We start from the raw sequence: 12,722 nt of genomic DNA, 5'->3' as shown, positions 1-12,722 counted from the left end.
TAACAGAGTCCAAACACACACTTGGAAGTCCAGATACAGGTCAGGGCAGGGCTGCCCAGAAAGAGAGTCCTTTGTGCAGTTATCCAAACATGGGGTCAGTAAACTACACAGTCTATTGCAGCAGGGTAATTGACACGCAGGCAGGAAGCTGACACGTGTATCGGAACACACATGTGCAAAGCAGTCTTTGTGCAGCAGTGAAACAGCAACGCAGGAAACTTTAGCACAGTTCATAGCAGGCTTCAAAGCAGGGGAGGGGGCCTATTTGGCAACAGTGTTCTGAAGTTTAAGAAAATTAACTGATATAGTATGATAAAACATGTAAGAATCAGTCAAAGTTTCTGAAAAGTGGGTCCTGCAGAACTACTGGAAGCTGAAGCGAGTAAAGAAAGTGAAGTCTCTGTTTAAGCCAAGATGACAGGTAGTGTTTAATTTCTTGATGAACATCAATTCAGCACGTTCACACTGTATATTTCCTTTCTATTTTTTTTGTAGAACAGTGACCAGTGTTCTATTACTAAGCTGTAGCCACCAGTACCCCCAATAAACTTCTCCATTTCCTCTTATGTATAACATAATTTTAAAACTACAGTCAGGAAAAAAGGGATACAGGGGAAAAAAGGTTCCACCAGTGTTTTACCTCTGGGTCACCGATTCCAGAATCATAACCGGCAGAGACCACAACAAGCTCTGGATCAAACTGTGATGTAAAAGAAAAAGCCAAACCCATCAACTAAGATGAAGTTATGTGTAGTTTTATATTCCAATAGAACGATAGATAGTAATTCAGAAGGAATTAGATTGTATTCCAGATTGTGACTTTTGATAACAAGTGTAAACTAAAGCACAGAGGAGCAAATGCTTATCTTTACTCTATTTCTGGAGAACACAAGTAATGGAATAAATATTTAGACTGCGTTCTACTACACTGGTTCACTGGTTCAGAAGCAAGTTAACTAAATTCAAAGTAAGGTTCCCTTAACTGGACCATGTACTTGATCAGCGCTATCCTAAGTAGAGTTACATCTTTCTGTCAACTGAAGTCAATGGCCTTAGAAGTAGCGTGTACCACCGCTTAGGACTCCGCTCTCATACTCTGTGTGCAGCAACGTCATTTTAAGAGACACTCAAAGAATTAACCACCTCAAGGCTTCCTGATAACAACTCTGCATATCGGGGAAGGGGCAGGGGGACGTTCATATCCGCCAAACGCAGTTGCAATTTTTAATCAAACCGTTATCATTGCTCATGAAGACACTACTTCTAGAAACAGAATCAGATTGAAAAGTTGCTTGCTTTCTCTTGTTTGTACATCTGAAGATGATTCTCCACTACCAAGATTATGGTTCAAGGGCTTTTAGACACTTTTCCCTTGTGTGTTATTTTTAAGGATGAAGAAAAAATTACCTCAAATGCCATTGGGAGCAACACATGAAGAAACACAGCTAAATAATCGGAGTTTTTCATCCCAACCTGCAAAGTCAAGAGCAGGAAAAAATGATCACTTTTTAAAACAGCTGTCAAGTATTCAACAGATTCCATTACAATCTTACAGGAAAAGGCAAGCTTTAAACAGGAAGGCAGAACTACGGCTTCTGTCCTTATCAGTACAGACAGATGCTAATATTGTATGCCCAATGGGAAAGATATTATACATAAATTAGCACCTGAATAAGTTCCAAATGACAACATACAAAAATGAACAGACAGTTCTGCTTTTTTTTATTATGCAATTTTCTTGCAAATTGCGTTTTTTCAATGTATAATCCACTAGCATGGGAGGTGCTACCTGAGAGTTTTACTACCACATCAACCAGGATGATTGGGGGTTGGAGGAGAATCTTTCCTATAAGAAAAGACTAAGTATTTTGAGAATGTTCAGTTTAGGGAAAAATTACTTGGGGGCGGGGGGCCAACAAGAAAGAAATTTATAAAACCATGCATGGAGTAAAAGTTAGGTTTTTTCTTCCTATCCCATAATACTAGAACTCAGGGAGAGCGGCAACAAGTGACGTTGATGGGCAAGAGATGGGACGGACAAAGGGAATTAATTCTTCACTCAATAAGTAAATAAATTGTGGACGTCACTACCAGTTGATGTAGATGGTCCCTAGCTCAGACGGCTTTAAAGGAGATTAGACAAGATTCATAAAGCACAGGTGTAATGTTTTCCAGGTAATTCAGTCTGAGGGTTTTCTTTCTGCTGATTAATGTGTGGAGGGGGTTAGTATTTGTTACTGTGGGTTTAAATGCAGGCCACTGAGGAAAGGAGGAGGGGGCTGGATGGGTAAATGGAGTCTGCTCTGTACCTAGGGGGCAGAGAGAACTGTAGTTTTTAGTTTCGGCTGAAAGTATTAATTCTGGTCAAAACAGGCAAACTGTGTGGAGCCTGAGAGAGTGTGTGTGTTTCTGAGAGAGAGAGTTAAACAGCCAGGAGATTCTAGCCAAATCAGGCAGTCTGTCTGTATTTCAGAGAAAGTATTTATTATGTCTAAGTCAGGCAAACTGTGTGGAAACCTGAAAGGACCTCATTTTATCTAGGTCAGGCAAGTTGTGAGGAAAAGTTGTGAATCTATGTCTGGATGGATGAGAGGTGTGTTTGTTCTGTTAGTGAAGATAGTGCAGAAAATAAATATAAACTCTGAATATAAGTTCTAGGAGGCAACATCAGGGAGAGGCCTTGACTTCTATGCTCTGTTCACTGGACCTACAAAGGAACTGGTGGATGACTATATGAAGAGGGATGCTGGAATAGATGGACCGCCGGTCTGATCCTGCTGGACACTTCTTATGATCAATGCTATCCAGTGATGTTCACCTTATTCCAAGGTACATTTATATTGGATCCTGCGCCTTTCCCCTGGCCAACTGCATCATAATCAGATTCTCTGAGGGAAGGCCAATATTGCTGGTGTTCAAACCGATGCCAAGAAAAATAGAGAACACTAAAAGAAACAGTCAAACAAGGTAAGCATTAAAGCGCAGAAGAAATTTCTCTACCATGCCAAACTGCCAGGTACACCACTGAAGAACGATTCTGCAACATATAAAACATACAGCATCTTTCACAACCGGTACCTTGTTGTCATAAGAACCACGGATAGCTCCCCCTGTGGTTATTCCTCATTTTGGAAATTGGCAGCCGTTCTCTCTCAGGGTTACAGTGCAATCCTTCGCAGAGTTACTCGAGTCTAACCTCTTTGAAATCAACAGCTCAGACTGGAGTAACTTTGCATAAGGTTATACTGTTGGTCTCCCATCGACCACACCAGTTAACATCCACATTGAGGGCTGAATTCAAGCATCCTATTAGCCCAGCACGTTGTACACTGCGCTACCCATAGGTCAACCTTAGAAAAGGTTTACTATGTACCCTTGTACAGTACAAGGCAGTGGTTTCCAGAACAGTGCCAAAGTAACTCAGAAGGGTGAAACTATGCGATCAAAACGGACAAAGAGTGTCTGGTTTGATAGCGCAGGATGCATGTACCCTGTGCTCTGCTTAGAGGCTGCTAATTTCAACTTATAGAGGCTTTTAAACATTGGTTTTGTGTAATGGCTAAGAGCGGCAGGACTCTAATCTGGAGAGCCGGGTTTGATTCCCCGCTCCTCCGCTTGAAGCCAGCTGGGTGACCTTGGGTCAGTCACAGCTCTTTCAGAGCTCTCTCAGCCCCACCCACCTCATTGTCACGAGGATAATAACAACACACTTTGTAAACCACTATGAGTAGGCGTTAAGTTGTCCTGAAGGGCGATATATAAATTGAATGTTATAATTATAGTTATAGTTTTCTTTTTTCTCTCTCCTTATTCGCTGCTTAGTTTTCTTATCTTTATTTTGTAGCTCTTATTATTTCAGAATCTCCTTCATCACCTTCATCTCCAGTTCAAATTATATCAGCTACCTCTAAATTTTAACTCCCTTGGCGTGAGTTTAAGAAACAATACTCCTGTACTCAAGAACCTACTGCCTGGCTTTCTCTCTGTCTCCCTCCCTCATCTCTGGGGGGGGGGGGGGCGGGGGGGGAAGCCCTACTGGATCCGAGTGGGTTTGGAGAAGACCAGGTCACCCTTTTAACTCATTTGCACTCAGCCTGGGCTCACTGTGCCCTGACAAGGTTCCTCCAGCATGCACAAGCCAGCAAAGTACAAACCTTGGATCTTCCTCAAATATATACTGAATTCCTTGTCCGTGATGCACATCCCAGTCAACAATGAGAATCCTGCATGAAACAACAACCTTCACGTTAGCAGTCAGAAATCTTTAGTGTATAAAAGTCATAAACAGAGACCAATAGATATATACTTAACCTCTGCACACCGTATTTCCTTTGGGCATATTTTGCTGCAATGGCAACATTATTGAACACGCAAAACCCATTGGCAGCATTCCTCTGGCTGTGATGACCTGGGGGCCTGCAAGAAAACATCACGGAATTACTTCACCATCAGACTGAACTGGAGAGAGCCAAAGATTTTTTTCACAGTTTATTAAGCATTTACAAAACCGTTACCTTACTAAAGCCATCCCGTTCCGTGTTGTTCCTGACATCACAGCATCTACCAGCTCCAACGTTGCTCCCACAGCCAACTTGGCACAGCGATATGTGGTCTGAGGGATGTAATGAGTTAAATTAAAAGGGCAACCCTGGCCACACATTTAAGAGGAATATTGCTGTGACTGCATACAGAGGTATACATTTTCTGCAGATTACCAATGTACACATATCCTGTTGTGTGCTGTTATTCTATGGCACAAATTAAAGAAGAAAACACCATGCTAGAATAAACCACTATGTAGTTGCCAAAACCTCTTCTGCAAAATATATCTTTGTTTCATTAATCTGTGATATTGTTGTAGACTTTTACAAAAATAATCACAAAACATCAAACTGCAATTTGAAACAAGCTTCAACCGGGTGCTCATAGATTCAAGCTACAATTATATTTTACGTACTGGAATCAAGTTGTTAACAAGGTAAGGACTTTCTATTCTACAGTTTAACTACGGGAATTTAGTTGCTAATCATATGATTAAGATTCTGCATTCTATGTTTTTAAGGAAGCGTACATAATAATGATAACAACAACATTTGATTTATATACCGCCCTTCAAGACTACTTATCACCTACTCAGAGCGGTTTACAAAGCATGTTATTATTATCCCCACAACAGTCACCCTGTAAGATGGGTGGGGTTAAGAGAGCTCTGAGAGAGCTGTGATTGACCCAAGGTCACCCAGCTGGCTACAAGTGGAGGGGTGGGGAATCAAACCTGGTTCTCCAGATTAGAATCCCATCACTCTTAAACACTACACCAAACATGACTGATGGTTCTACAGCTAATTGTTAATATTATGGGCAAAAATTGTAGTTTGATGTATTGTGGTTATTTTTTAGACATGCTGTAAAAGACTACAACAATATAACAGATTAATGAAATGAATGCTTATTTTGCAGTAGAGGTTTTTGCAACTACATAGTGGTTTATTCTAGGAGTATTTTTTCCCCTTCATTTGTGTACTTTACACCGTGGTCCCCTTGTTTTGTCTAGTGTTATTTCTATGACAGGCATATGAAATCCCAGAGATCAGAAAAAATTCTTATGATTGTAGTTCTCCTCAAGACATAGGGCAAATTCACACATTATAAAGTGATCTTGTCCCCTACATGTCCATCATGAGTCCTGTCAACAGATGTACGGTGTGAGATCCATGCTTGGAACTTAATTCCCAAGTACACAAGATAATCACTGGGGCAGCTGGGAAGAGGGGCTTTAGCATCACTGCCCCGTGCTGTTTTCCCAAACCAAAATGACCCTGGGCAGCCACTCTTTGCCCCACTGGGGAAACTGACCTTTACTGATGGGCTACCCTTGTACCAACAGACAACACATATAGCAAAGGAGTGGTTCCCTGGGGCCATTGCAAGTTGAGAAAATGGCATGGGAGAAAAAGTCTGAGGCTCCCTAACACTGAGTGATTCCGCACACGTTGGATAATGCACTTTCAATGCACTTTATCAATCATTTGAGGTGGATTTTTTGTTCCGCACACGAAAAAATCCGTTCCAAATGATCTATAAAGAGGATTGGAAGTGCATTATCCAACGTGTGTGGAATCACTCATAGTCTGCCAATCCAATATGCAGGTAGGAATTAAGTTCTAAGCATGGAACTTTCAAAACATGCCTCCAACTGGACCTGTAGCAGACACATGGACTTCGTATTGTGTGAACTGGCCTTTAGACTTAAATCTCATAAACATAAAGGGAAGTGATAACTTCAATTGCAATGCCCTTTTCCTGCCACTGCATTCATTCCCTCCCATTAGCTGCCTCTTTGGCCTTTAGATTCCCACCTGTCCATTTCTCCACCACTCCTGGCTCTGTCTCCCAACATGCAGTGTGCCCTGAACCCAAACTGAGCTTTCACTAGCCTCTGATTTTGTATTCCTAGCCCTACTGCATTCATGATTCATTGGGTATCCTATACTGTATTACATTTTTTCCTCTTTCTGGACTCTGTAATCTGCCTTGAGTCTTAGAAAGAAAGGTGGCCTATAAATAAACAAAATAAATAAACATAAAAAACATCCATTTTAATTGCTAGGATAACAGCTTTTAGCCCCAAGATTGCAAGGTACCCACCAGGGGTGTGTAATGCGGGTTTCTGATTCGGGATAAATACCCGAATCGGGCCTGATTTGTAAATATTTGGGATTGCCAAATGCTGGCCCCCATTTGGAAATGCTGAATCAAAGCTTGCAAGCGGCAGGGAAAGAGCCCTGTCGCTGCCTCAGGTGGCCAGCGGGGGGTGATCCCCCTTTGAGTCAGTTGGCACTTAAAGGGCTCTTTCACTGCTGTGCAAGCCACAGGGAAAGAGCCCTTTCGGCACCTCAGGTGGCCCACGGGAGGAGAGCCCTCAGCAGGCCAGCTGGCACTTAAAGGCTCTTTAAGTGCCAGCTGGCATAAAATGGCATAAAGCAAATAAAAATAATTATTTATTTCATATATACCTCTGTTTATCCCCTCAATGGGGACCCAAAGCAGCTTACATCCTTCTCCTCTCCTCCATTTTTTTCCTCTCAACAACCTTGTGAGGTAGATTTAGGCTGAGAGTGCGTAACGGGCCCAGAGTCACCCAGAGACCTTCAATGCTACTAGTGTTGCAGAGCACTTGTCTCAACTGAAGTACAGAAATGGCCTCAGTCAATACACGTGGCTTATACTGAACAAAGGCCACCTGGCTATTAGGCTACCGTGTAGAACAGCTGCGCAGAAAGCATAGCTGCTACTTGTCAGTTACAGTGAGGAATTTGTAATCATGCAAATAGGCATATAAACCAGGAGAAACTGCTGCGGTCAAAGCTGCGTATTCAGATAACCTAGCTGTGGTTTCAGAAATTACAGCCCATTACAACCAACATGGTGAAATAGTTAGTGTCAGACTAAGATCCTGGAGAACCAGGTTGGAATCCCCATTCTGCATGGAAGCTTATTGGGTGACCTTGGGCCAGATACACGCTCTCACCTAACCTACCTTGCAGGGTTGTTGTGAGGATAAAACAGAGAATTATATAAACTACCTTGGGTCCCCAATGGGAAGGAAGGTGGGGTATAAATGAAGTAAACGAAATAATAAATAAAGAAGAAGAAAGAGCTGAAAAGGTGACAAGGTTCACCAAAATGCAGTTTATTACTTCCCTTCCCTTTCCCCTTTTGACACTGTGCCCCTAAGTTGAGCAGGCAAAGCAATTAAGACTGCAGAAAGACACACAGAATTAAGAAAATGTGAACGATGATATAAAGTGACCATTATCGTGCCTACATACCAGATGAAAGAAAACAGCATCATAATTAGTGGAGGTTTTTCGGAGTTCTTCTTCAGTCATTTTCTGAGTATTTTTCACAACCTCCAAGTAATCGGGACTGAAAAGGGGGGAGAAAATCTGGTATTAAAAACGGATTCAAATGAAACACACATCAGTTTTTGTGGCCAAACAAAAATCAGGTGAGAGCGGCCACAAATCGCAAGCAGTTGCTTCCCAACCCCGATGATAGTCCTCAGATGGGTCAACTAGCCACCCATTTACCGAGTGCTCAAACAAGCCTACAAACACAAAATAAATTGTAAAAATTTGGATAAACTTTTTGCTCTCAAACTGAAAGGAACACATACAAGTTTGAGTCTCTGTTTGAAACAGCTAACTACAGTTCAAGTAAATTCATTTTAGAATGGCTTCTAAACAGAGGTATGTCTGTTCGGCCTATTCCCCATCCAAGGGCAACTGGCCAAAGACAGGCTCTTCCATTATCATGAACAAATGGTACATGTCAAGTTTCAAGGCCATATCAAGGAGCAAAGGTCCACGAACAGGGACCATGACAGAAACCCATTACGGCAGACCTGTGCACCAGCATGATCTCGTCCTCCGTTCCTTCTCGGACAGGTACAAACAGGCATCGTTCAACCAGATTGTAGCGTTTGAGGTTCTCATAGCAGGAAGACAGCCTTTCTGGGATTTCAATGGCACAGATGGGGCTAAACAAAGCAACAAAAAAGCGTCACATTTTCTTGGGCCTTGAAAGTTATCAAAGAAAGTTATCAAAGAAACGAGTTTATTCTCTCTCAGGGAACAGAAACTACAGGGAACGTAAAAGAATTAATACATTGCACCTTGCACCACTGGCTGTAGAGGCATTGAAGAACTTAAAAATGCTTTTTCAGAAATTTCAGCTCCCAATCCCCACCCATATTCTGTCTAAAAATAGGACTGCCACTTTCCTTTGTTACCCTGGAACAGCAGAAAAACTTAAGAAGTGACATTTCTGTTACCACTTCAAGCTTTATCTATTACACTCTTTGTCAGTCAAGGAAAAGGATCACTTTTTACAACACAACACATGTTACATTAGTGTTTGCAATGGAAAGACAGGGAAAGGCAGAGATATGAAAGAGTACAAGGATAAAACTACCTTTGACTTGATACACTAAGCTCCCAGTCAAGAATTACACAATACACAATTGCACAAAGAGTCAACAGCATCAATCCTGTTCTTGATAGGCCTGGTAATTCCAAGCCTGGTGTGTGTCTTCCTTGTCCCAATCCAAAAGACACAACTTCATGACAACTGTCACAATTCAAGCAACAGGTTTGAAAGAAGAATGGCAGAAACCAGTTGACTCAGTGGGCAGTTGGACACGGTTTCCATGCAACAAACCAACTCAAAAGCCATTAAGCTACATTTTTTAATTTAATTTAATTTAATTTATTACATTTATATTCCGCCCTCCCCGCATCAGCGGGCTCAGGGCGGATAACAAGAATTCAACATATTAAATATCACTAAAAACTTTAAAAACTCTACATCTAATCATTAAAATTACAGCTATGCAAATATATAAATTTCATATATATACATATAAATAAAGAGGCAGCACATAATTTGAAAATTCGACGTTCCATACAGCGGTTCTTCCCAGAGCAAATATATGAAGTATAAAGTATGGACAACAGTATGGACAACAATGCACAGCTGTGGTCCTTGAACCCACCAACAGGCCTGTGACAGACCACCTCTGTAGTCTACACACCCCCAGACCCACACAGGGTTCCTCAATTAACGGTCAGCTGGAGCGAATCGTGGAAGGCAGCATAGTTTAGAGGTAAACATAGGCTGGTATGCCTAAGGCCCACATTCAGTCCTAGCTTAGGCCAAACTAGACGTCTGATGCAAGTTAAAGTTCCTTGACACAACTTATAGACAGACAAGGGGAGCAGGGGAGTGGCTTTAGCTGCATTGCACACTTGAACAAAAATAGCCTCTAGAGCATTTGGGAATACTAGTTCCCCAATGTAAAGTCTGTATATGGCGGACATCACCTCTATCCATCTTAAGCAGAGTTACAGTCTTCTAAGCGCACGTTGACATCAACAGAACTCTGTTTAAGATTGCAATATTTATTTAGTTATAAAAATTTTATACCACCAGGAAAACGCCTCAGGCAACTTACAAAATAAAAATAATAAATACAAAGCATTAAAAGATAATTAAAATCCAGCATTAAAACCCACCCCAGTGTGAAAACAGAAACCCTAAAAACAGACCATTGACAATATTAGAGGGTCAAGTAAGGCGGAGCTGAAGGAGGCCTCGGTCTAAGGCAGCGATCCTAAGCATTCCACACAAGTCTATTCAATGAGACTTTCTCCAAACGTGTTCTTAGGATGTAATCACATAGCAGAAAACAAGATCCCACCTAGAAGTCTCTTTTATCGTAAAAGAAAGCATGAGCATTATTCAAACTTGAAAACTAAAAAAAATGAACTTACTCTTCCCACAGCAGTTTATGCCTGGTCATTTCATCATCGTAAACCAACGCCGTTCCAGAAACCATGGTTCTGATGAATGAACAAGGAACATTTGCCCAGGTTTCAGAGCAAATATATTTCAAAACAGAAACGAAAAAGAAAACTTTTAAAACTCATTTCACTTATTTTGTTCAGTACTCTCGAAAAGGATACTGAACAATAAAACCGCTAAAAGAAATAAAACCACCTTAACTGTAGATTGGAGTTTGGACACCAACTTTCATGATCACGAATGGAAAGGGGCAATATTTGCTGATTCCCCCCTCCAGGACTCTTTATCTACCCTTCGTGCTGTCCCTCAGGGCCCCCGTACCCCAACAGCAGCATTTGGGTGAGACCAATAGGCTGGAGGAGGAGGAGGCCAGAAAATTCTGACGTTCTGTTAATAAAAAATATCACCAGGATCCAACTCTGTGATTTTGTGGACAATGTTACAGGGACCCGCTAGGACTGCGCACAGTTCAGGAAACATGCCCTCCTCCTTAATACATGCTATTATGTGTTAGATGGGAAGCAAAGTAAAGCTATGGACTGCTGACGCTATGGCAATTTACTGAGCCATTTCAAAAAGGGAAGTACCACATATCAATGAATATAATAATGAAGACAATCAGTACTAATTTGACTGTGACAGGCAGAGAAACTACACAGCAGGAGTTAAAAGAGACTCGCTTTCCCGCATAACCAGCAGACTGGTTCCCCTTGCCCTCACCCTTTCCCTGTAGGCTAAGCAGCCCGAGGATACAACCATTTTCTCAGCACTACTGGATAGCCTAGGCGAGCCCAATCTCATCAGATCTGAAAAGCTAAACAGGGTTGGCCTTGGTTAGTACTTGGATGGGAGACCTCTGACGAAGACCAGGGTTGCAGAGGCAGGCAATGGCAAACCACCTCTGTTAAGTCTCTTGCCATGAAAACTCTGCCAAGAGTTTCCGCAAGTTAGCTCTGGCTTGACAGCACTCACCATCACTGGCGCAGTAGCCTCAGCACAATCTTACATGATGGGCACAATCCAGCACTTTCAATTCCTCTGCCAAAGGTATTACTGATCATCAAAAAGAAAAAGTGCCCCTGAGAGTGTGCCAAGGGACTTAGTGAAAAAAATACAGCTTGTCCACATAGTTTCAATATTAGAATTTTGCATAGATAGTATATGAATGTTCCCAAGCATGCTCGAGCTGTTGGACCCCCCATAAGCACTGATCCAACCCCCTCCCTATCTCCAAAGCGACACTCCTCAGGGATTGAAATAGAGGCAGAGTCGCAAGCCCCATCAAATCCCTTACAGAAGGCTGAAAACAGAGGCACCAAAGGCAGCAGAATTCGCAGGGGTGAGCTATTGACCCGGACACCAAATTTACTGAAGACTTCGCCCCAAGCAAGGCTGAGTCTCTGGAACACGCAACAGGAATAGTGAGGAAGAGTTCCACTCTTCCTGCTCGCTACGATTGCATCCATACGGGGTTGGTTAGTGCAGCATTGCAAACATTTGCAACAGAAGCAATGCAACATGCAACCAAGGAGCCACAATGAGCTCTCCTAACAACATATAGAAAAGAGTCCAGTAGCACCTTGAAGACTAACCAACTTTACTGTAGCATAAGCTTTCGAGAACCACAGCTCTCTTCGTCAGATCTGTGGTTCTTGAAAGCTTATGCTACATTAATGTTGGTTAGTCTTAAAGGTGCTACTGGACTCTTTTCTATTTTGCTACTACAGACTAACATGGCTAACTCCTCTGGATCTCCAAACAACCGAGCTTAGGAGCCTGGCAGTTTCTCAGCGCCAGTGTCTTCGTGCCCAGCACGGATTTAAATGAAAACTTTATTATTATTTTTCCACTCTACTCCCACTAGAGCTATCCTCAAGCCCCACTGCCAGACAATGGCATACTAACCCAGGAAGACGACTGCACGGGTTCCGCAGCAAATCTCGGAATCAAAAGGAACAAAGTCCTGGTAGTTCCTGATTGGCAGAAAGAATGCTTGGCTGAGACTCCTCCGGCCCAATCAGAAATGCAAAAGGTGGGGGAGGTGGGAGGAAGAAATGGGCGGGAAGTTGTTATTCTGCCAAAGAAAAGAGAGAGTCGCACCCCCCTTTTCTCGCCTCTCTCTTTGTAAGCGCGTCTCTGATTGGACGAGGGGAAGGCCCGCTAGTCCTCTCTGCCTATAGGCACGCAGAAGAGAGCCGCGGTTTGCGGGCAGCCTCAGAAACAAAACTCTTTCAGTTCGGAACGGTTCTGGTTTCGCTTGCAGTAGGCGCTGGATGCCTCAGGGTTAGCTTCTACAGGAGCTTTTAGGCGTGAAAGGCAAAACGACACAATTAGTGTTCAGTGTGTGTGTGTGTTTC

General features: G+C 42.5%; 1 protein-coding gene across 2 annotated transcripts in view; it reads right to left on the bottom strand.

Annotated features, from left to right (window-relative positions):
• Positions 1-12,333, bottom strand: part of HDAC10 (histone deacetylase 10) — a 41,708-nt gene extending 29,375 nt beyond the window's left edge. The window contains exons 1-10 of one of the 2 annotated variants that reach the window (XM_054989188.1): positions 12,271-12,333; positions 10,335-10,403; positions 8,408-8,542; positions 7,833-7,929; positions 4,515-4,612; positions 4,312-4,416; positions 4,155-4,223; positions 2,819-2,945; positions 1,408-1,473; positions 641-700 (exon numbers count right to left, since the gene is read on the bottom strand). In XM_054989188.1, the coding sequence (XP_054845163.1) occupies positions 641-700; positions 1,408-1,473; positions 2,819-2,945; positions 4,155-4,223; positions 4,312-4,416; positions 4,515-4,612; positions 7,833-7,929; positions 8,408-8,542; positions 10,335-10,399 (822 nt within the window). In that variant the 5' untranslated portion in view covers positions 10,400-10,403; positions 12,271-12,333. Of the gene's footprint in view, positions 1-640; positions 701-1,407; positions 1,474-2,818; positions 2,946-4,154; positions 4,224-4,311; positions 4,417-4,514; positions 4,613-7,832; positions 7,930-8,407; positions 8,543-10,334; positions 10,404-11,337; positions 11,358-12,270 lie in introns of those variants that run through there. The other variant, XM_054989189.1, reaches the window with a different exon arrangement.
• Between the last annotated feature and the right edge of the window lie 389 nt (positions 12,334-12,722).

This window comes from Eublepharis macularius, chromosome 9, assembly GCF_028583425.1.
Source record: "Eublepharis macularius isolate TG4126 chromosome 9, MPM_Emac_v1.0, whole genome shotgun sequence".
NCBI classification, from domain to species: Eukaryota; Metazoa; Chordata; class Lepidosauria; order Squamata; family Eublepharidae; genus Eublepharis; species Eublepharis macularius.
The sequence above is the reverse complement of the archived record's forward strand: the minus strand, read 5'-3'. Positions and strand labels throughout refer to the sequence as shown.